The 24,929-nt window shown below is 43.8% G+C and overlaps 1 protein-coding gene across 13 annotated transcripts in view; it reads left to right on the top strand.

The window, feature by feature from the left end:
• PDE3A (phosphodiesterase 3A) overlaps positions 1 to 24,929 on the top strand; it is a 355,481-nt gene that overhangs the window by 183,604 nt on the left and 146,948 nt on the right. For 2 of the 13 annotated variants that reach the window (XM_075602956.1, XM_075602954.1), the window contains exon 2: positions 113 to 207. The exons of the other annotated variants lie outside the window; for them this stretch is intronic. In XM_075602956.1, coding sequence (XP_075459071.1) covers positions 113 to 207 — 95 coding nt within the window. The remainder of the gene's footprint in view (positions 1 to 112; positions 208 to 24,929) is intronic. 13 annotated transcript variants of the gene reach the window in all.

The following is a 24,929-nucleotide window of genomic DNA, read 5'->3' as shown; positions in this document are numbered from 1 at the left end:
AATGGATAAAGCAGTGGGGTGATCGTTAGCAGAAGGAAGAGCAACAAGAATTGTCAGTGAACTTTAAGACTATAAGCATGTTGGTGATGGGTTCTGTATTGTCATATACCAGGTCTCTCCGCCTCCGTGGAGTCCACAAGCTCAGGTAGTCCCAGGTACCTGGGAGGTTGCGATGACCGAGCTGACCCGCTCCTCCATCCGGCTCAGGTACAAAGGGGGTAAAAGATATGACTATTTGGCACTCCCCAAACACGAAACACAGCAGTAAGGTTACACCACTTTGTGGTGTACAAGATATTAAGTGGTTATAAAAACGGTATATACAGATATACACAGATAGATGAAAGTCAAACAACTGCAGGAATCACTCAACCTCTAGCAAGGAACAACCACATTCCTTCAGGAATACAAATGCAGAAAGGTGAGGGAGTTGATGATTAACAGTTGACCACTGTGGGTTAACAGGATCATTTCTAGATCACTAAATGTACTCAGCGAGTAGGTAGGTAGAGTAGAGCAGGAGAAGAAAGCCGGGGATTGAATGGGCAATAGTTTAAAATAATTTTTAATACAGAAAGCACATAGCAACAATAAAAAAAACCCTTACAGGGCACGCACGTGTGTTAGTGCCCTATGGGCATATAATGGTGTCTTTAGATTTTATTTTATTTTCCCTCCGATCCTAGGTACCGGTGTGCGTTGAGACTGCGTGGCTTTGTCTTGAGTTCCCCCCAAAGAGGCCGCTGGGAGTTATGCTCTGCTCGGCTCTGCGCTCCGACGTCACTTGTTCCGGTCCTGTTGGTATTCCTCCTCTTTCACCCAAGACCGGAACCATGTGACGTCGGAGCGCAGAGCCGAGCAGAGCATAACTCCCAGCGGCCGCTTTCGGGGAACTTTTGTGAACTTTGCGCCTAGACTCGAGTGATGACCACTCTAGTTCTTTGAGCATTTCGCAGTGATGTGTGTTGTAGCTGCATTGGAGAACAAAGCGGCATATTTAATTGTAGAGGGTGTCAAGTTTGCTACGGTGGGTTTGAGGTGCCGAGCCATATACTATGTCTCCATAGTCGATAATTGGCATTAGCATCTGCTGTGCGATACGCTTTCTGACCAGCAGACTTAGGGAGGATTTTTTCCTGTAAAGAACACCTAGTTTGGCATAGGTTTTGGATGTCAGGGTAACAAAGTGCACCCCAAATGTTAAATGGGAGTCAAACCATATGCCCAAGTATTTAAAACTAGTAACAGGAATTAGGATGGTATTAGCGTTGGTTCAGATCTGGAGCTCAGCCATTGGAAGCTTTAAAAGTTTAGCCTTGGTCCCAAATACCATTGTTACAGTCTTGTCAGTGTTTAAAAACAGTTTGTTTTGGGAAATCCAATTTTCAAGTCTCAAAAAGTCAGACTGAAGTATGTGTTCAAGGTCGGAGAGGGTAGGGCTGTGTGCATATAAGATTGTGTCCTCTGCATACATGTGTATTGAAGCTCCCTTACAAGCTGTACGAAGATCATTGATGAACACTGAGATGAGTAGGGGCCCTAGAACAGAGCCTGGCGAGATGCCACAGGTGATATCCAGGGGGTTGGTGTTAGAGCCTGAGATGGACACATGTTGGGATCTACCTGATAGGTAGGACTGAAACCAGTTTAAAGCATGCTTCCCTATTCCAGAGCACTGGAGTTTGTTAAGCAGGATAACATGATCAACAGTATCAAAAGCCTGTGCAAATTCTAGGACTATTGCACCAGTGAGTTGTCCCCGTTCCATTCCACACTGGATTTCTTTGAAAAACTTTTAGCAGGGTAGTTACAGTGGAGTGTTTGGGGCGAAAGCCAGATTGGAATTGGCTAGGGATATGCAAATATAACTCTACCCATTTGCTCCACCAATCCCTCATCTCGTCACAGAGAGGCTCAGATGCCCCTTAAAATGGCACAAACAAGATTAACATATAGACACTGTCTGACACAAGTATATTTTAGCGCGAGTTGCAATAAAATAACAATTCTGGGACGGAATTTGTTAGTTGATACACACAACCCGTTGGAACACAGCTCACATTATATAGTATGCCAGGACCTTCTATGCATTATATTTTGTATGTTTGGAGCACAAATAATAACATTTGTAGTGAGTCCAATGAATGAAAGGGACATCTCCCTATGTGTATTATCCTTCATAATCCATTCTCAGTTTGTACTTTGGTCTATATGCAACAATATTAAACCCTTCTGTTCCAAACTGTGTTCAAGGTCATTCTGGGACTGAAGGGTCCTGGTCCTCCCTATGTATTTCTTATTCCTGTAAATAGTAGTAAAAGGTTTGTGGGCATCGAGACACTTTTTTTAGTGGTCAGTCAGAGACATTTTGTTAGAGCCAGTGGTGCAATTTCAGTCAGGATACACATTCCAGACTGGTCTGAACAAATATTTGGGGATACTAATATAGTATTCAGTGATATGGGACACTGCAGTCCCTGCTGATCGCTATTTTTATTGGGGGAGTTCTGCATTTTATTTTTCACATCTGATGTTCTGTTCAGGAAATACTTTATAAGCTTTTTAAATATTAAATTAATGGGAGGTTCAATTGAATTTTTCCAGCGCAGCCTAAAGCAGGGGCGACCAACTGCAGCCCTCAAAAGTTACCAACAGGTCAAGTTTTCGGGATATCCCTGCTTCAGCACAGGTGGTGCAGTCTTTGGCTGAGCCGCTGATTGAGCCACCTGTACTGAAGCAGGGATTTCCTTAAAACCTGACCTGTTGGTAGCTCTTGAGGACTGGAGTTGGCCACTCCTGGGCTAGTTTGGTAATTACATAGTATAATTACATTACATAGTAGATGAAGTTGAAAAAAGACATACGTCCATCAAGATCAACCTATGCTAACGTTAGACGACAGATACTTTATCCTATATTTGTAGTTTCAGCTTATTGATCCAGAGGAAGGCAAACACAAACCCCAGTAAAATATAATCTAATGATATCTCATAAGGGGAAAAATAAATTCCTTCCTTACTCCAAATATTGGCAATCAGATTACTCCCTGGATCAACATCCTTCCCATGTTAACTTATTTGGTATATCACTGTATACCTTTCCTTTCTAAAAAGATGTCCAGCCTTTTTTGAACATATCTATTGTATCTGCCATCACAGTCTCCATGGGTAATGAATTCCGCATTTGAACTGCCCTTACTGTAAAGAAATCTTTCCTTTGTTGCTGGTGAAATCTCCTTTCCTCCAACCTTAAGGGATGACCCTGTGTCCTTTGTACTGCCCTTGGGATGAGTAATTCTTTTGAAAGCTCCTTGTACTGTCCCCAAATATATTTGTATATAGTTATCATATTCCCTCTTAGACGCCTTTTTTCTAATGTACATAAATCTAATTGAGCTAGTCTCTCCTCATAAACCAGGTTGTCCATCCCCTTTATTAATTTGGTGGCTCCTCACTGCACTCTCTCTAGTTCCATAATGTATTTTCTAAGGAGTGGCGCCCAAAATTCTAGTCCATATTCAAGGTGTGGTCTTACTAATGCTCTATAAAGGGGCGTTATTATGTTTACTTCTCTTCCATCCATGCCCGTTTAATGCAAGATAATATCTTGTTTGCCTTTGCAGCTACTGCCTGACTTTGGGCACTATTGCCAAGCCTGGTAATGGTTATGTACTGTAGTCATATTTTTCAAATCCCCAAAACCTGGAATACATTTAGGTTAGAAGTTATCTCTGGAATACACTGGTTTGGTAATTGGTTAGATTAAAATAGACACACAGTTTAATCCAGAGAAGAGCAGTGTGTTGGACTAATTTTATAATACATCAAAGCAGATAGCTATTACCGATCTAATAACTCTTGCATTGATAAGTCAAGTGCACATGGCCATTGTTCACTGATCATTATTCGTCCCAGACATCAAGGGGTTCAACGTTATTATTTATTTCACGGACACGATCAGTACATTGCCTTTGCTGTTGATTTGCACTGTATTGAGACATGGATTTTATGTTTATTTTTACTTGAAGCACCCAGGAATCTTATCGTTTGCCCAGCACCAAGACAGCTGCAGCGAATTGCACAAATTTAATGAGATCCCAAGGCAGAGTTTCTAGACCAATTTTTTTTTATAAAAATGAAAACAAAAACAACTATATGCAGGGCAGCAGTGCCCCCTACAGGACCACGCGTAGATCTGCCTATTTGAAATGTTACAACTCCCGGTGCTTCTTTTATATGTATCTCCTTCCAGACCATCCGTAGGGTATGTGCCGCCCTTAGGCAAGCCCTATTAAGGACGCCCCCAAAGGAACAAAAGATTATTCCCCCTCCCCCCCCAAAAAAAATTTCCCCTAATTTTTTCCCCCCAAACCACCTCCCCCCCCCCCAAGTTAGGAAGCAGAGGGTCTCCAGAGCGGAACCGCATTAATTTCAGCTTCGGGGACCTACTGATTCCTGAGATACTGGCCCGTTAGGTATGTCCTGTGCTCAGGTTTAGATGATCCATCACATGGGCCAATAGGAAGCTGTGACATCATATGCGGTTTCCTATTGGCCCATGTGACATGGGGCTTTAAACCTGAGCTGAGATACCGGCGCCCCTTAAGGAGATAAGTATCTCAGGAAGCAGGGCGTCAACGGTTTAGAAAATAACAGGGTTCAGCTCCGGAGACACCCCTGCTTCAAACCTACATGTATTTAAAAAAAAAAAAAGGAAAGCATCAGTGCTGTTACTCTCTCCTTCTTTCTGCCCCCATAGACCTGCCACCCCCGAGACCTTCCACGCTAGGCAGCGCCTTACCTGCTCACTCCTAGAGACGGCCTGTGTACTGTGTCTGAGCCCAGTTACCTGGAGGTGAAACTGAAGAAGCTTCTTGTGGGCTATTGGTTATTTGGCAAAATTAAGATAAGACACTGTAGTCTATATACGTTTGCATGTATCTTCTTCGGATGAGAAGTTAATCAGTTTTCTAATGCAGAGTATATAGCATGTTCAAAGCAGAAATGTCCGTCCTCACCCAAAACATCTTGTCACCTTACCATCTGGAGTCCGTCTTTTGAGTAAATATCTTATTAGCTCTTGGCATTTGTAGGAAATAAGAATGACAACATGCAGGATCATTGTTGGCAAACTGCTGAATAAAGGGAATATCAGGCATCATACGGTTCTTTTTATTCACTGGGTGAAAGGCAATATGTTGAGATAATTCACAGGTTAGAAATGCTACTTAAAGCAGCATTCCAATCTGCCGTTTTTTAATTTTTTAATTTAAATTTCCCCCCTTTAATTTGTGCATCAATACAACCCACACAATGATAAGTAATTAGCTAAGTTGCCAATCAATCCGTTGTCCTGTGATCGATCGGTGAAGAATCGGCTCGGGGGGTCACTAAATGGCCGTCAGTGCAGCAGAAGAGGACCAACAATGCAAAGTTCTGGGGGCAAGGTCCAGTGACCAGGCAGTCACCAGATACAATTGGTGCACTGCTAGAGAGAGAGCAGGGCTCAAAAGGGGTGTGCCAGAGCCTGTTTCAGAAGAGGAAGGGGATGTGACTTTGTAAATGGTTGCTATAGAAACAAATCATGCATGTTACATTATAATACATGCAAAATGTCATTCAGAGTTGTTCTTTTTTTTAAAAATGTACAAGTATTTTCTTCTGGTACAGAACTGATTTATTAAAAAGAAACAAACAAAAAAAATAATATGTAGGATATTGCTTGGTCTAGTGCTTTAAGACCACCTGGTTCATATAAGCTAAGAAATAATTGCTATTGCTTTTGCATAGAAATATTCCAATAAATATTTAAATAACCACATAATAATTCCCATCTTGTATATTGTGGTGTTTTATTTTGCACGTAGATTCAGCATTTAGAAGATCCCGTTTTAATTCCACCTATGCTAAACAAACCAGCCAACATCTGGTTAACCCTTTGAGTGCCCTAGGATGTAGGAAGCTACTACGTCATGAGTTCTGGCACCCTAGGTGCCCCATAATGTAGTAGCTATATCCCCCCCAAAATGCTTATTTTCTTAGGGGAGTGTATGTCCTGCGCTCCTTTGGAGCTTAGTATGCGGCCTGCACCTGATGGCAGATGGAAGAGGGATGACTCTTCCCATTCCATCATCAGTGACAGAGCGAAGCGCATGAGGCCTGGAGAAGTGTGGCACTCTGGCCTTCTGAAGCTCTCCGACACTCAACGAGTTAAACAGTGGGCTGCATACTTCTGTAGAACTGGGAGGGTTAAACAGACCATAGTAGCCTATTCTTTATATCGCACTGACGATGGATTTGTTCACTTTTCCCAGACTCCCTTTCACTTGAAACATTTGCCCACAATCTGTTGTCTGCTTCATGTCCGTATTCAAACCGTGAACATCCATTGTAGTCAGTGAAAGGGGTGAGATATTCTCTTTCACATATTGGAAAAATGTACAACTCAATTACAATTTGTATTCAATTCTCCCTTTCATGTCATTTAATATAGGGCTTTTCCAGAGTGTTCAGCTCACACACATTGTATACATCATTCTCTAGCTGCATAGGGGTGGGCAACTCCAGCCCTCAAGGGCCACCACCAGGCAAGGCTTTCAGGATATCCCTGCTTCAGCACATGCAGTGCAGTCTTCGACTGAGCCACTGATTGAGACACCTGTGCTGAAGCAGGGATATCCTGTTAACCTGACTTGTTGGTGGCCCTTGAGGACTGGAGTTGGCCGCCCCTGTTGAAGCAGACCTTGATTATATTGATGATGTGTTGCTTTCTCATTGGTTTTACAAATAAGGCTACTATATTCTATGTACAGTAGTTACAGTATCTACCTCTGCTGGAGAAGAATTCAGCTCCATTCAAATGAATGGGACTACAATCTTTTCCAGCCCAGGAAAGTATCTGCGCATCTTATTTCGGGTCTGCAGAAAGCTAAACCTGATTGCATTGCACGGTCTCATTGGATTTGTATTGATGTGGGATGCAGCAGATTTTGATACCTGCGCAGTATATTCTTTTTGCATTCAGAGGGCGTGAGCAGAGCCCTGACTTTCGCCATGGCTTACAATTAGATTTTATTTTCTATTTCCTACCCTCAGTTTAGCCGCACCAAGCTGTTTCCAATTTAGATATGAATACAGGTTTGCAGATCAGGCCTCTTAATCATCAAACACTTTGTGACCAGGTAACTAGAGTCTGGAAAAACAAAAAAATATATATTTTTTTTTAATTAAAAAAAATAGAGGCCACGTCACAGCTACCGGAACATGAAAACTGATTAGATTAAAAAAAAAAATGAAATAACAATATAGTGAAATAAAAAGCCATTCCCCTGGCATCTGATATTAAAAACATTGAAAAGTGCCAGTATAAACCTTTTTTCAAGAGACTGGGTTCTTTGTCAAGAAATACCTTTCTTCCAAAAACATCCTTGCTGCCATATGTCTGCATGCAGCCAGCTGCAGATCCGACAAAAAAAGTTCTTATTCCTTTGGTATAATATTTTACAGATTTGCCAAAGGGGTCACTTACTGTGAGCCATTTACGTCACGGCTTGTAGACACAAACAACTAAAGAAGCAAGGTGACGCAGGGAAAGGCGAAGAAATAATGCACCAGGATCCCTTCTCATTTTCCCAAGCCATTAATCTTACAGGTTGGGTATTAACTAGTATTCCAGCTATTCTCCTAAACACATTTATCATGCATGGCATTTATTTCAATACACTGGCCGGTTAACAACAATAGATTGTCTAGAGTGGGTGGTCAGCGATAGATCGTCATTAAGTGGTCGATCCTCCGAGGTTTCACTGCAGACACGCTTTAGTTATTGGTAATTAATCCTTCAAGTTATTGATGCTTGAAAAATTAACACTTACTTCAGTGTAGCAAACAAATGTTCTATGGCCATATGGTAATATATCCACTTGAAATAGCCACAACCGGGTGTGTGAAATCAGAACTCTACCAGAACCTTCAATTTCAATCTCAAGAACAAAAGCAAAATCCTCAAGATTTTCAGAACCAAAAACTCTAAATTATGTAGAACCAAAATCGGACCGATTGCACATCTGTAGGTGATGCTCATCGTATATTTTACAATTATTTAAGGGTCTTCAGTTATATTGTTTTAGTTTCTTAATGGTCTGTATGACAGCATATTTATTTTAAGCCTTTTCTTGCTTTTAGTATGCTATTTAAAAATTTTCATATCTATTTTATTTTTTTCCCCATAATTTAGTAAAAATCCAAAACCAAAACCAAACATATTGGTTTTTTTTTGGTAAAACTAGAACCAACATTTTTTAGACCCAAAACCACGTCCAAAAGCAAAACATAAAAATGTAATGAACCCCCCCACCAGTGAGAGTGCCCACCCCCCCAGTGTGAGTGCCCACCCCCCCAGTGTGAGTGCCCACCCCCCCAGTGCAAGTGCCCACCCCCCCAGTGAGAGTGCCAACCCCCCCAGTGTGAGTGCCCACACCCCCAGTGTGAGTGCCCACCCCCCCAGTGTGAGTGCCCACCCCCCCAGTGCGAGTGCCCACCCCCCCAGTGCGAGTGCCCACCCCCCCAGTGATATGCGGAACGTTTGGCAAAATTGAGCAATTTGTGCACAGAATATTTTGCGGGGAAAAATGCAAAGTTCATCCCCCAAAAATTGCATGGGTCACATGCCACTGATATGCAAGTTCATATGAACAATGTGCTGCTCCCACTTGTCATTTAAGAGATTTTTTGAAATTTATTTTGAACATAAACGGAAATTTGGCAACAATTCCCCAATTTCACAAAATGTAAAAAAAAGGGTGACATTGCAAAGCCTTTTTTCCATGAAAAACAGTAACATGAAAATTTAGCAAAATTGCCAAACTCAGCTCACACATCTTTAAATCCATCGTTTTTACGAGCTTCTCTGCTAACACCTCCATCCACATTTCTACACTGATCCATGTCAGTGATGTTTCTTGCCTGTGACGCCTATTCATTGCATAGAACACGGTCTTTCTTCTCCCTTATCCCAATGCTTCCTCACAGGATCATCCATTTACAGTACATTATTAACAGTAACACCGCTGCACTTCTGCTACCAAGAAAGGGGATGTTACAGTGCAGTACTGTAATAATCATTCAGGGTCTGATCGTCTCAAGAGCAGTAAAATCTTTGTTTAAAAAGTGCAATATGCAAGTTGCCAGATGTACTAAGGAGAATGATAGCAAACAGACTAGATTATAATAAAATGAATTATCTTGCCTATTCCATGTCATTGTATAGCCCTGTCTGCATTTATCTTTTGAACATAACACTGACAAACTCCCTAATCAGAAGGACATGGTGTGCATTACATAGAAACCTAATGATGATGGGACTGTGCAGATCAGTGTTTCCCCTGGGAATCCTTGAGTTTCATGGGCATACCTAAAGGGTTCCCTGCAATCTGCAGGTCATTTGAAAAATGTACCAAATACAGAAAAAATTACAATGCATCTGATGCGCTATTAGAGAGGGTTGGGGTTCCTTACAATGCATCTGATGCGCTATTAGAGAGGGTTGGGGTTCCTTACAATGCATCTGATCTCAGACGCGCTATTAGAGAGGGTTGGGGTTCCTTACAATGCATCTGATCTCAGACGCACTATTAGAGAGGGTTGGGGTTCCTTACAATGCATCTGATCTCAGAGACGCTATTAGAGAGGGTTGGGGTTCCTTACAATGCACCTGATCTCAGATGCGCTACTAGAGAGGGTTGGGGTTCCTTACAATGCATCTGATCTCAGACTCTATTAGAGAGGGTTGGGGTTCCTAAAAAATGCATCTGATCTCAGACGCTCTATTAGAGATGGTTGGGGTTTCTTAAAATACATCTGATTTCAGACGCGCTATTAGAGAGGGTTGGGGTTCTTTACAATGCATCTGATCTCAGACACACTATTAGAGAGGGTTGGGGTTCCTTACAATGCATCTGATCTCAGACGCGCTATTAGAGAGGGTTGGGGTTCCTTACAATGCATCTGATCTCAGACGCTCTAATAGAGAGGTTTGGGGTTCCTTACACTGCATCTGATCTCAGGCGCGCTATTAGAGAGGGTTGGGGTTCCTTACAATACATCTGATCTGAGACGCGCTATTAGAGAGGGTTGGGGTTCCCAGAATTTCACAATATAATTATAAGGTTCCTTAAACAAACAAAAGGTTGAAAACCACTGGTTTAGATAAACCATGAAACAAGTATATTTCCAATTTCCAATGATAATCTCAAGAAAAAGAAAAAAGGTTACTATGTATTGCACTCAATCAATTTAAAGTGGATAATGAATAAGTATAAAAATTAACTTTCAATGATAATACATACGGTTGTTATTCTTTCAGTCAGGTAGTAAAACGGCACCTTTTAAATGTTGTAAGAAGAACAAACGCTTTCATGCTTGGCAAGTACATTTTTATGTAACATTTCAAACAGCTCAGTCTGCTCACTGCTTCCAACAGCCCACTACATTGGCCCCAGCACATCCCAAGGTTGGTACAGAGCGCCTGGTTCGTGCAGCTAGTAAACTGCACAGAGGACCGAACCTTCGTGTTACCTGCATTCCGGGCTTTAAAAATGGCTGAAAACGTCAGTACTCTGGAAGTTACATGAAGGGAATCCTAATCACGCAGGAAGAGACCAGATTAACGTTATTTTGTTTGAGTTCAACCTCTTACCCTGTACAGCAAGAGGCTCTGTGTAGGGCCATTAAGTGAACTGACTGATATTGTACTGTAGCCGTTACCACACTTTAGTGAAACACAGTGTATAACAGGGGTGGCCAACTCCAGTCCTCATTGACTGAGCCACTGATGGTGCCACCTGTGCTGAAGCAGGGATATCCTTGAAACCTGACCTGTTGGTGGCCTTTGAGGACTGGAGTTGCCCAGTCGTTGTCTGTCAGCATTCACTGTTTGTTACCAAAATAAGGTATATGGGACCTCATAGAAGGTGTTTTTTGTTGGGTGAGGACAGACCCTGTTATTCATGTGCCAGTGCTATCTTACAGCTTTATAATCCTAGTGAGTACATAGTATCATCAATTTAGGTTGGTAAAAGCAAATCTACACACATGCCGACATCATTTAAAGCAGTAATCCAGCGTACTCGTTTGGGGGTTCTGTGGGGGAGGGAAAACACTATTTATCTCCAGGAACCCCATCTCTTGGGGTACTTGCAATATTAATTGTCAGTGTTAAAGCTCCTGTTCGGTTAATCAAAATGGCTACCAAATGCCACAGGCCAATAGGGAGCCAGCACAGATTACTTCTGCACCAGAGTAGGGCGTACTTTGGAGCCCCACCCCTCTAAATACTGGGATATCCTAGCAAAATCAATCAAAGGAAACCCCATTCTTTTTATTTGTCATAGAAATGGGCAATGTACATATTCCGCCTCCGTAGGGCTGTTCGAAGCGTCCCATCACGAGATATCTCTTGTCTACTTTCATAAAATATAAGTGGTGTTTGGGTGCATCATTGAATTACATGCGAGAGCAGTGGGGTGTCAATCTGGGTAATGCTACTTTGGGACACACCACCCCTTTCAAACATTAACTACATAAAAAGGAAATGTATTGGGTGCTATTTTTTCTTAATGTCGAGAAAATAGCGGGTTATAAAGTGTGTAATATGAACCATTTAGACAATATTACTTAGCGCATTGCAAAGAATAAATAAAATCCCAATATTTCTTGCATGTTAATGAGACGCAACCTAATGTGCATTTGGCACCATAACCAGATAATTGTGTAACTTGTACTGGGGGGTTGGGGGGGAAGGGGGGGAGGGGGCGCTGTAGGAGTTACTGCTAGGATATACCACAAATCATTTTTTTGATAATGTAATTGTGGAAATCTTAAAATTCCCCTGGACAGGGAAATTGCCCTGGCAGCGAATGGGTTAAGTTACAAACCAATAACATTTCCTGACTTCAGTCGTGTCCATACTGGCTAAACATTAATAAGCAATGTGTATGTTAAACCAGAGTCAGATCACTAAACTGACTTCATTAGTGTTGTTGAGTCATTTAGCGCAGGTCAGCGCCACGTTCACCTGCCTCGTTCCCCTGGAACGCGGCCAGTCATTATTTGGCAGGTTTGATTGAGTTTGATTGTGGACAGCGAACGTTACAAGAGGCAAAGTGTCCTATTGACTGATTAAATGTTGCTGCTTGATTCTGGATTGAAGTGGATGAAAATTGTAGACAGCTAGTTTTAAAAGCCCTGAAGGGTGTGTTTTATAGAATGTACTTTGCTTTTGACATTGAATTTTCCGAGCACTGTTTTGTTAGTGCATTGCAATACAAATACCATGGGCCATAGTTACTAAGCCTCCTTCTGCCGCAGGGTAACCTTCCAGCGCTGGGAAACACCTTACAGCACGAGGGCCGACACCTGTACTCAAGGGCCACCAACAGGTCAGGTTTTCAGGATATCCCTGCTTCAGCACAGGTGGCTCAATCAGTGGCTGAGTCAAACACTGCACCACCTGTGCTGAAGCAGCGATATCCTGACCACTCCTTTCTTACAGACTATTCCAGTTAAGGCATCGTCCAAATCCATAAGGTGTCTTACAACAGAAGGCTGCTTAGTAAACATGGACCTTTGTGCTTTTAGGGAGAATATTGATAGTTTTTGCAGTTATTTCAAGATTTGATGGAAAATAATCCGTGCTCTGCTTGTTTGGAAGAGTTAGACACATAACAACCAAGACAAACTATCACCGGCGTTATTATAACTGGAATCATTTTGCTTCTAAAAGAGTCAGAGTTAGTTACAGTATACGGTACAATCTTAGTATGAAACGACGTGTTAAAAAAAATACAAACCGGAGAACATGTGGTTGCATCTCTGTAAGTCTACGATTTGGAACAAAAGGGGAGAAAACCATCCAGTAATGATTACTTTTATTAATTCATTATTTTAAAACCTATATAACTAAAGTGTTTCTCAGCACTGGAGAGGTTGGGGCTGCAGTACGTGAAACAAAAAGAACGATTCCTGCGCTCCTACCAATTAGGCTAAATTAAAACAGTGATCTCATGAAAAAGGGTTATTTCGTTAAACCCTTTGGCCAAGGCGCCGTCACGGCATAACCACATTTGCAGGTACCTACACTGAATATATGTAATTAATGTCCCATGTACTAGTGAAAAATGTGAGAAAGCCCTGAAGGGGTTAAATAAAGCTTATGCTTTTGTGAGTAGTGCAATTAAAAGCTGGCCAAAGCCAGTATCATAGTTACCTTACTATAGAGGTAAACTGTGGGTGCACAAATTCCCTGCTGTGAATATAATAAAACTTACACATATTTCTTTCTGTCAGCCTTATACATTCACCTGCTCTCGGAGGGTGATGTGCAGACTGACACTGGGGGGTGTATTGTACCTGTACTAACTGGGAAACTGGTAGGGGCTCTGTCCTGGAGGGGGGAGACACACACCTCCAAGGAACTGCTATGTAAAGCAGATGAGCAAATAAACCTACCCCTGTGACGTTTCAGTGACATTATAATAAAAAGCCCTTATGGAGTATGCAGCAAGGAAATGGATTGGCCTAATATTTGTGGAAGACTGTACATATTACCGCGCTCCTCCTTATAGAAGTTTGCTGCTGGTAAAAAGATCGGCCTTACATACAGTATGTGAACCTACACTGGCGACACGTTTTATTGAAGCACGGCTAGCACCGCAAGCCGGGGGATGCCCCGGCGTGCTAGCCGCACTCCCTCAGCGTGTTGCGCGGTCACGCGTCATCGGGTGCCTGCGCCCCCTGCACGCGCGTCCAGGGCTCCCCGAGGGAGCCCTGGTGTCCCGCGATGTGGGGGACGGCGGCAGGGGGTTCCGGGGGACCCGGCGGACCTGGCAGCGGGAGGGAGAAAGCCCCGATCGGAGGGCGCTCCTCCGCTGCTTCGGCGCGCGCCCGGCACCCTCCGGGGCGCGCCAGGTTACTGCTGCGGCCGAGAACGGGCAAATGCTCGAATAAACTCGGCCGCAGCAGTACTTTTTAATGTTTAAGACATGTAGGGGAAGATCCTCAGAAGGTCGTTCATTTTTTAACGTAACGTTATCTCATTTTAACTTATCGATTTCTGTAGCGCATATGCCCAAAGGTGTTTAGCGCTACGATGTTCAACCATTTACCTTCCAAATAACTTGAGGACGTTAGGCTTATTCATATTCATCTGGTAAGGAGCACTTTACCTAACTACGGAGACCGTCACACCTCCGTTACTGTTAGCGCACGATAATAACGCTACGATGTTTAGCGCCTGCCAAAAGCCGCTGTTACTCACATCCAGGCCCTGATTATCATTGGGTTATTTATAGAAATAGCTAGGTCTTAAGTGGCACCATATGAAAGGGCTGAGCGTAGGATTTAACCCTTACATTACATGGGCCGGATTTAGGGCATGGCGGTTGCCTTGGCCCCCCGCGCCTTCGGGAGAGCTGGAGTTGGGAGCTGGGGAGACCCGGGCCGGCTCAGGGCCGCTGCTCACCCCAAGGTAGGTGCGTGCCTAGGGGACTCTTACCTTCTCTGAAGCAGGAACCCCACTGCCCGCATGCCGCCTTGCACCCTGCGAAATCTATGGATGAACATATTAATGGCTGAAACATAGAAACAGGTGGATACGAAATTGTGTATTGTTTTTTTTTTAAACTATAATATTATTTTATGCTGAAAGGGAATGTAATATATGTAATATATGTAATATATGTAATATATGTTTATGTTTATGTTGTATGTAATATTGATTGTGTTAGGAATGTGTAGCACAATAAATCTACATATGAGAAAATGAATTTGAAGGAGACAGAAGATAAATAATATTTTAGTACACACAGTTGCGGCACTGTGCGGGGTGCACTGGGGAGTCAGTTAGAGGAACAGCAGGGGGGTCAGCCAGTGGCACAATAGGGGGGGGGGGCAGCCAGTGGTACAGCAGGGGGGGTCAGCTAGTGGAACTGATGGGAGATCAGCCAGTGGAACAGCAGGGGGGGGGTCAGCTAGTGGAACAGCTGGGAGGTCAGCCAGTGGAACAGCAGGGGGGGTCAGCTACTGGAACAGCTGGGAGGTCAGCCAGTGGAACAGCTGGGGGGGTCAGCTAGTGGAACTGATGGGAGGTCAGCCAGTGGAACAGCAGGGGGGGGGTCAGCTAGTGGAACTGATGGGAGGTCAGCCAGTGGAACAGCAGGGGGGGGGGGTCAGCTAGTGGAACAGCTGGGAGGTCAGCCAGTGGAACAGCAGGGGGGGGTCAGCTAGTGGAACAGCTGGGAGGTCAGCCAGTGGAACAGCTGGGGGGGTCAGTCAGCGGAACATCTGGGTGGGGTCAATAGTGGAACAGCTGGGAGGTCAGTCAGCAGAACAGCGGGGTGGTCAGCCAGTGGAAATCGAAGACTCACCACCTGTGCTGAAGCAGGGATTTCCTGAGAACCTGACCTGTTGGTTGCCCTTGAGGACTGCAGTTGCCCACCCCTCGTATATCTAGATCAGAGATTACCAGCTAGAGTGTAGCAATCAATGTGTCATTAGATTGAGATTATCACTCCACTGAGTATAACATGGAGATCTGCAACTTTGTAACTATACACTTTATTAAAAGGTACTTTTACTTATCTAGGAAATACTGGCGTTTACATTGATTTGGACTCTGGGGCCTATGCAGAGAGCAGCGCTATTTCAAAATTCGCCATTTTTTGGAGAAAATCGCGCAGAAAACAGCAGAAAATGGCGAGTTACGAAAAACGCGCCAATTTTTCTTTTCTATTTCTAAAACTTGCCTCGCGGCTGGCGAGAACCTCCATCTCGCCAGTTTTAAAAATATCCTAATGCAGAGAGGCGCGAACGGCATCTAGTCTCCTTTTTGCCTCGCCAGAAAAAATTGGCAAGAAGCTGCCGCTCGCGGCCATAGCAAAGGGAAAAAAAAGGCGCAATTTTTTTTTACACATTTCTGAAGCGCGCATCTCGCCAATTTAAACTCGCCACACGCATTCATGTTAAACATAGCAGAATTCGCACATTTCTGCATATGGAGAATAAAACTCTCCAAAAAAGCTACTTTTTAATAAACTCGCCAATTTTAAAATTCGCTGCTCTCTGCATAGGCCCCTCTATCTCCTATTGATTACTCATTAATTTGGGCCATTCATCCCTTAGGCATTTGACTGATATTTTTCTTTTTAACCATTCGTGTGTATATATCAATTTTTAGTTATATCATAAAAAGTGTAGTATTAGAATGCTGTTTTTTGGAATTTGGTAACTTTTGAGTGCATCAGAGCAGTGACGTTGTTCTCCTCGCTATTTAAATACGCTCCTGTTTATCTCATTTACTATAAACTGAGCACGAGTGTTCCCATTATATATTCACTCTGTTTTCCCAGTAGAATAGATATTTTTATATGTGAAAGGAATTGCTGCCTTCACTTAAAAAATATACTGTTCTTCCTTTATTTATTACAATCTTGATTTAAGTTTATAAAAGTAAATATTAATTGAAGGCATAATTTGGAACCACCCACTGATATGATCTAATCTAGCGGTGCGCAAACTGGGGGGCGCGACCCCCAGGGGGGGCGCGAGACTGCCGGCGGGGGGGGCGCGGGGTTTACAGAGGCCCGGCGCGCTTCCCGAAGGCACTTAAATTAAGTGCCGGGGGAGCTGCAGGGCCTGTGTAAACCTTTACATACCTAGGCTCCGGCGGCTTCCTTCCTGCATCGCCATGGCAACGCTGGCGGCAAAATGACGCCGCGAGGTCAACGTGATGTCATGACGCCGGAGCGCTGGTAAGTGGGGGTGTTTTCGCTGGTTCCTAAATACAGTATAGTTACGAAAGGTTCTTTATTTTGAAGGATGCTAGAAAACACAATGTATGAAGTCCTTGCAGAGGTTCCTCATCCAGCGTTTCCCTCGATGTGCCTCAGTGTCACCCTCGTCATTACTCATTATTTACAGGTTTGAAGCGTTCCCTGCTAAGTTATGGGAAAAGCGTTACGTGCTGTCAATCACATCGATGCCTCCATGGGATTCAAACTGGAGATTTCAAAGCTCATAAACATATCTGCAAATATAAATCAAAAGTTAAAAAGAGGAAGGCGTCATGTGAACGTGTTTAACCCCTTCCCTGCTGGAGGGGCCTGGAACACATTGCTTTGCCAGTCTGACAGCGAACGGTTAATGCCCCTCAAACACTGCGTTTGAATTCACCGGGGCAGTTCATTTAAAGGCTATTATTTCATTTGCTCAAACGGTTTGCATAACATACCCCACCTCACTGTAAAATATATATAACGCTACAATAGCTAAACTGAACTCTGTACTTCTGGTTTGCAGAGTTTTTATGATTATGATGAAATGATGTATTGCATAGAATTGGAGGCGCTTATTAAAGTTGCCATTTCTCACCCAATAAATAAAAAGCTGAAGAAAAAAATTGTCCAATGTAGAATTAACTGAAAGCCTAAAACATACAGTATGTAGCAGTATATTATTAGAAGTACTATTTCATAAAACACGCGTAGGAATCATCGTATAAAGCTTCGGGTCTGCTCTCCTGGGAAATATAATAATAATATTTTAGTAGTACTGCTGTGGACACAGCTGTGTGGTGAGCCAAATTAACGTGGTCACAAGGGGAACGTGACATTAGAAATAGGTGGATCCATATCAAAGACAGTGGTCCATATCTACTAATCTGTCTTCTGCCATTAGACACCGTACACCAGGGGCGGTCAACTCCAGTCCTCAAGGGCCACCAACCGGTCAGGTTTTCAGGATATCCCTGCTTCAGCACTTTGTGTTTCTCCTCCTTGTTCATTGCAACTTGGAACCACATATAAACCTTCAATGAAGTTGAATATTTAAAATGTTATCAGGTGGTAAATGAGGCATTATTGGCATCTATTATAAGCAAACACCTACCTCCACTTTTAATTGTTTTTATACAAGTTCTTTTTCGTCGTTTTACAGAACCCGTTAATTTTATTATACTGAATACGTGTAAATTGTACTATTATAGGGTATTCTCCTGAGTAGAGAATGACGGAGACCTCCAGCGCGTAGACTTCTGATCCTCTTTTCCTCGGTGTGTATAGAGGGGAAAGAGAAAACAGAACACAAACAAACGGTGTAAAACAAATGAATGTAGCAGATGATCAGGATACATTTCAGTGTGGAGATTGACACTTGCCTGTGCCTCTCTCTCCGTGCACTTCTCCAGATAATCTCCAGTATGAGCTTCAAGAAGAAAGAGAAGAAAAAAGCATGGCATAATAACGTTTAATAATTTAAAAAAGCCAAGTAAAATCCTACTCACAAACGGCCGTTAATATAAGCTTTAAAAGTGTGATTCCAGCGTTTTGCCATCGGTTTTAGTCTCTCCACGTTGCTCCCTACTCTTGGAGTGCCCGCCTGGACGCCCTCTCAGCTCCCGATCACTGGTTCACTGCATGCCGGGGTTCCTCCAGGATTGCGCAAGCCTTTGATTCACCTCCCCTGCTCCCTTACTCGGTATGCGCATGCGTGGCTGCAACTCGCCGGTTCGCGGGGGCTGATTGGGCAGAGTCCTTTTCCCTTAGGTTACGGTGGCTCACAACGTCCAAAATTGACCCAACGCGTTTCGCCAATCCGGCTTCCTCAGTGGAGTCACTGGGAGTGGGAGCGCTGGGCAGGAGGCCTGGATGACTCTCCTTGTGGCGCACACGTAATTATACTTCAGCACACTGTTGTTTCTGTATTGGGAATCTCAGCATTACATGCGTTCATGTGTGTCCATCTAAGCACACTTAATGTGGCCTGCTGACTGCCCATTGTTATTTTCTACAGTTTGAGAGGATTATCAACATACAGTTTATTCCCTACTTTGGGATCTGATTCCATCTCGCTCTCATAGGTTTACCTTGCGTACTGTTTGAATACATTTGTACATAGGCAGCTGGTTTCTTCATGTGCTGAGTTTCATGTATACTTACCTCAGCATTTTGGGCATTTTTTCATGCACTGTGTGACTTTGTGCCATTTATGTATCACTGGCCAGTTACTTACCTCACTGTGGACGTAGGTGCTTTCTCATTGTTATAATATAGGTACTGGGGACTGCAGTGTTAGTCCACCTATCCTCAGCTCCAGTGTTTCTGCAGTGCTCGTGCCAGGGGTACACGCCATATTTTAACTATTCTGCACTATTTTTTTTCATGTTTATGTGTCAACTAATAAATTGTATTTTTTCCTTTTGGTACACCGGAGTGCTCTCAGCGGGCAGCCTTTTTATCTTGCTGCTCTATTACTATTGGCCCGTGAGCACCACCGGTCATGGTAATTATACCGTTATCTACCGGCCTATGGTTATCATTTAAATTATCAGAGTGGATGCGGGGTCACTCTTTCTTTTTTGTACACATATATATATATATATATATATATATATATATATATATATATATATATATATATATATACAGTATACAATAATGTGAAAACAGCATTTAAACATCGATTTGGTGAGACTGCAGCTATGAGGCCTGAATATTCTTAGTTACAGGTGATTTTTTTGTCAGTGTCTAATTCAGGGATGGACAACTCAAATCCTCAAGGGCCACTAACAGGTCAGGTTTTCAGGAGTTCCCTGTTTCAGCACAGGTGGTGCAGTCTTCAACTGAGCCCCCCGTGCTGAAGCAGGGATAGCAGGGATAGCTTGAAAACCTGACCTGTTGGACTGGAGTTGGCTACCTCTGGTCTAATTTGTCTTTTGTTTGGAGGATAGATCTGTCACCAAGGATCCTTTATTTAAATGGAAAGAATGCATCAACTAAATATTATTCACTCTGGTGAAGTGTTTAGTTATCAGCGTTGTCACACTGCGCACTCGACAGGCAAGAACCTCTGCATAACAGCTATCAGAGAAGGCAGCTGCTTGAGCCCACCTATAAATATTTCCCAGTTCTGTTAACATCCCTGCGTCCCGTGGCGATGCTCACTCTGTGCCATGATGGGAACCTTAAGCTTTCTAACATTGGAATAGGGGTTTCGTTTACATATCTACTTCTGTTTACTTCTGCTTACATTAACTGCCAGCTTGGCACACGGGGAGCTGATTCTGATTTAGATGTTCTTAAGCAGCTCGTTCTGGCTACATTACTAAACTATTAACCTGTTCTCTGCTGGAAGTGGGCGACATCGTGTTATTACTCATTGATGGAAAGATGTATAGGTGCCTATACTTGGATTACATTAAAGCTGCAGGAATGGCGGGTCCACCTGAAACCGCCCACTTTCACCGTACTCATTACATTAGACAGTTCTTATATGTATAAACGGTGTGAATACTGCACTATAGGTCGCAAAACGAATGTTGTATGCAAAGGAAGAAATCTCCCTAAACTAGGTATATCCAATAAGATGCGAGCTTGCATTTTGTATGGAGCATCTCGGCCGGAGAACCTGCCTTCCTCACTTCTACCAATCTCCTCTTCTCCTGCGTATTTGTGCATCTCTTTCCCACATGCCGGGTGTCCCACAGAGAATTAATAGCACACATTAGCACAGGGGAGGGCAACTCCTGTCATGAAGGGTCACCAACAGGTCAGGTTTTCAGGATATCTTTTCGTCAGCACAGGTGGCCCAATCAGTGGCTCAGCAGGGATATCGTGATTGCCTTGCCTGTCGGTGGCCCTTGAGGATTGGATTTGGCCAGATGTTGACTGAGCCACTGGTTGAGCCACATGTGCTGAAGCAGTGATATCCTGAAAACCTGACCTGTTGGTAGCTGTTGAAGACTGAAGTTGGTCACCCCTGCATTAGCATAACCCTAATGGTGCAGGAAAGGTCACAATTAATGCTGAATGCTGCCTGTCTCACGACACTCCTTGGCATCCATGTACTAAGGCCATTTTGTAGCAAAATAGACGCAAACTGCTCCATTTCTGCGTTGCGCCTCTGTGCGTCTGTGTATGAGGGACTTTGCTCTTGTTTTTGCTCATGCACGTTAGCTTGTTTCTTTGGGAAGTGTCAAAAGCAGAAGTTAGGCCGGACGCGGCGATGCGCAGATTGTTATGAGATTGTGCCCCCGGGCATCTCTTTCCCCTAGTAATCTGCATCTGAAGCGATGTTAAACGTTAGAAATCTGCACCTGGTGTAAGAATCTGGAGTAACCTGCGTGGGACATATAACCCCATTCTGGAGCAGGACCTGGTGCAGCGCGTCAAAGCCCGTTCTTCTGTGTTGATAACGTAGGAGCCTCAGCTCACATTGAGCTGGTGAGCGGGCACTCCCCCCCATGCTCACTACGGAGATCACACCGCTAGTAACTTGGGGAGTTGTTCACCAATATACAGCACATTGCCTGGGAAAAGGTAATGGGCGATATTTACTAAGCAGCGCTACTATATAAAACGCCTTCCGGCATCATGCAGCAAATATGGCTCACTATGGCATATGTTAAGGAATGTAACGTGTCTCCGTCAGGGCAGGGGGCCTTAAAATATTGCACTGATGAGTAGATATGGGCCACAGTATGGTAAGGAGGTTAAGATAAATAATGCCGGTAACCAAAGACCCTAATTCAAGCCACAATCAGTTGTTAACCTTAACAAGTCGCGTCTTTTAAATACAACAACTTAGATTGTAAGCCCTTTGAGGCAGAGCTTCATTGTACAGTACCGGTACTCCTCTGCTGTGTGTAGCTGCACATACTACATCGCGGCAATGCTGCAGCTAGTACAGGTACTCCTCTGCTGTGTGTAGCTGCACATACTACATCGCGGCAATGCTGCAGCTATAGTTTCTATTGTTAGTCCAGAAAAAGTTTCTTATTAGTATATAATGATAGGGATATATATATTTAGAAATCAGATATCCTACAGACTTTGTTATTATCATGTTTGAATTAATTCTCCAGCAGCCCTGACAGGGGCCTAACTACAATTTTTGCCACCACCCCTCCCCCCATCAAACATTTTTTAAAGACCCCCCTCCTCCCATCTCTAACTCTCCTCCTCCTCTCTAACTCTCCCCCCCTTCTGTCTAACTCTTCCACCCTACTCTCTAACTCTCCTCCCTTCCTCTCTAACGCTACCCCACCCCCACTCTCCTCCCATCTCTAACTCTCCCCCCCTTCTCTCTAACTCTCCTCCCAGGGCTTATACCCGATGCGGCCAAGCGCGCAATGTCACGCGCCGCCAAAACAAATCCATGTTTTGAACTGAGCGCGCACTAAGTGCAGCAAACAAAGGCCCCTACAGCCCGACACAAAGGTTAGGTCTGACCTCTGGCCATGCCCAACATCCAGTGCCCGTCCGCCGGGTACCCCCTCCCCTGGTCTCGGGCCCCCTCCCCTGGTCTCGGGCCTGTGCGTTCTGATTTACGTGCTAATGATATATGGACAGAACACATTGTTCTGTTCTATGACTATCTCTGCATAGCTGTCACATAATGTAATATACACTGACTGATGCTCCCTATGATGTGTTAGTTACAGCACACAGAACTGTCCTCTGGAAGGTAAATTCAGCACTGGTTCGGTTTTGTGGAAGTGGCATTGTCAAGTCATTTAGTTAATTATTTCCTTAGGATATTAATTAGACTTTCTTGGCTCCTGTCTCGTTCTAGGAAGTTAATTACATAGCAATTGATTACATGTGTACTGGACTGTGCAGTAGTTTAACTCCCAAGTTACCTGCATGGTATCGCTTTGAAACACAATGTTTTACATACGCTGCTACCTTTTAAGATATTAGTAAAACACAATGTTGTGTTATTTGTGTTCTGTTGTAGAATGTAGGTTCTTTGTAACACATTTATTCTTCAATGTTAACTATTACATGTGCCTGTGTAAACCATGTTATTTCAACTACACCACACTGAAGCTTTTTATTTGACAAAGTCATGCATGTAAACATGTGCACACATTGAACACTACAGGTGGTCCTCGTTATCTAACGTTTCACATTACAACGAATGGCATATCCAACGCTTTACAATGCAACCCTGAGGGCCGTTTTTCGACGCCGTAATGTGTTATCCGACGCTCACCGCCACTGATTAACATGGGACTCACTTTACAACGGTTTCACTATCCAACGCTACTTCCAGAACGGATTCCGTTGGATAACCGAGGACTGCCTGTATTGCTATATGCCTGTTGTTGTTATAATGAGCTTAGTATCACACATTTCTGCTGTAGGCACCAGGAACTGTCGAAGTATTTGAGCACTGTTTGTATTTAACAAATTGCTACACTATAGCTGGTAAGCCCTGATCTAGATATACGAGGGGTGGGCAACTGCAGTCCACGAGGGCCACTAACAGGTCAGGTTTTCTGGATATCTCCGCTTCAGCATATGTGTCTCAATCAGTGGCTCAGTCATTGACTTGAGGACGGGTGTTGGCCACCCCCTGCACTAGTAGTTGCGAGTTTGACGTGGTCACAAATCACAGAATAAAAAGTCACAATTAGCTGTATTCTGCATTAAAATCGTTTAAACCACGTCTATAAAAGTTTATTGGTTACAGGTGGCACTTTGTTTGGGCCGTGGAATGAACTGTAGTTGGTGCTAGCTTTAAAGAGAGATAGGCACTGGTTTCATACCCAACAGGATCAGAGCCCACGACCTCTGCTATTCTGGGCAGCGGTTCGAGCGCTGACCTAAACCAGATACTGGGAAACTCCATTGTCACATTGTATTGTATTGTATGTCTTTATTTATATAGCGCCATTAATGTACATAGCGCTTCACAGTAGTAATACATGTAGTAATCAAATAAATAACAGATAATATAAATAACAGAGCATGGGAATAAGTGCTTTAGACATAAACATAACATTAAGGAAGAGGAGTCCCTGCCCCGAGGAGCTTACAGTCTAATTGGTAGGTAGGGAGAACGTACAGAGACAGTAGGAGGGCATTCTGGTAAGTGCGTCTGCAGGGGGCCAAGCTTTATGTATCATGTGTTCAGGATTATCCAATGTGCTATTCATATGCTTCTTTAAGCAAGTGTGTCTTAAGGTGGGTCTTAAAGGTGGATAGAGAGGGTGCTAGTCTGGTACTGAGGGGAAGGGCATTCCAGAGGTGTGGGGCAGTCAGTGAAAAAGGTTTAAGGCGGGAGAGGGCTTTTGATACAAAAGGGGTAGAAAGAAGACATCCTTGAGAAGAACGCAAGAGTCTGGATGGTGCATAACGAGAAATTAGGGATGAGATGTAAGGAGGGGCAGAAGAGTGTAAAGCTTTAAAAGTGAGGAGAAGAATGGAGTGTGAGATGCGGGATTTGATCGGAAGCCAGGAGAGGGATTTCAGGAGGGGAAATGCTGAGACAGATCTAGGAAAGAGTAGAGTGATTCTGGCAGCAGCATTTATGATAGATTGTAGGGGAGACATGTCTCACAGGTATCTCAGGTGTGCTCCTTTTAATGCACAAGGAACATTGAACTGGCAATCAGGAAGTGGACATGGTCTGCTTATAAAGGCACCAAGGGGGCGGGACCTACAGGTGTGACTATTACCGCTCAAAAGTGTGCTGTGTCAGTGCATTTTCTAGCACCTGGTTTAGGTCAATGCTGGAGCTGATGCACAGAAGAGTATAGGTTGTGGGTTCTGAGCCTGTTGGACCTGACACCAGCACCTCCTTCATTAGCCTTAGGCCGTGCCTATAGACACGGCGGGTGACATCACCCGTCGCCACCGGCGAAAGTTATGTTTCGCCGGGCGGCCGGGTCGCGGGCTTCCGGCAATTTGATTTGTTCAAGGGCCGTCACGTGATGCGACGGCCCTTAAAAAATCAAATTTTGCTGGCTTCAGGTTTTTGCGACGGCAACGTCGCTCCGTCGCTTGTCGCCGTCGCGTGCACTATAAGCACACGCGGCGGCGGCGGCAATGTATTTGTTTTCGGGTGACGTTGCCGTCGCATGCACTATAAGCG

This window comes from Ascaphus truei, chromosome 5 (assembly GCF_040206685.1).
Source record: "Ascaphus truei isolate aAscTru1 chromosome 5, aAscTru1.hap1, whole genome shotgun sequence".
In the NCBI taxonomy this organism is placed as follows: domain Eukaryota; kingdom Metazoa; phylum Chordata; class Amphibia; order Anura; family Ascaphidae; genus Ascaphus; species Ascaphus truei.
Note: the sequence above shows the minus strand (reverse complement) of the source record. Positions and strands in the feature narration are given on the sequence as shown.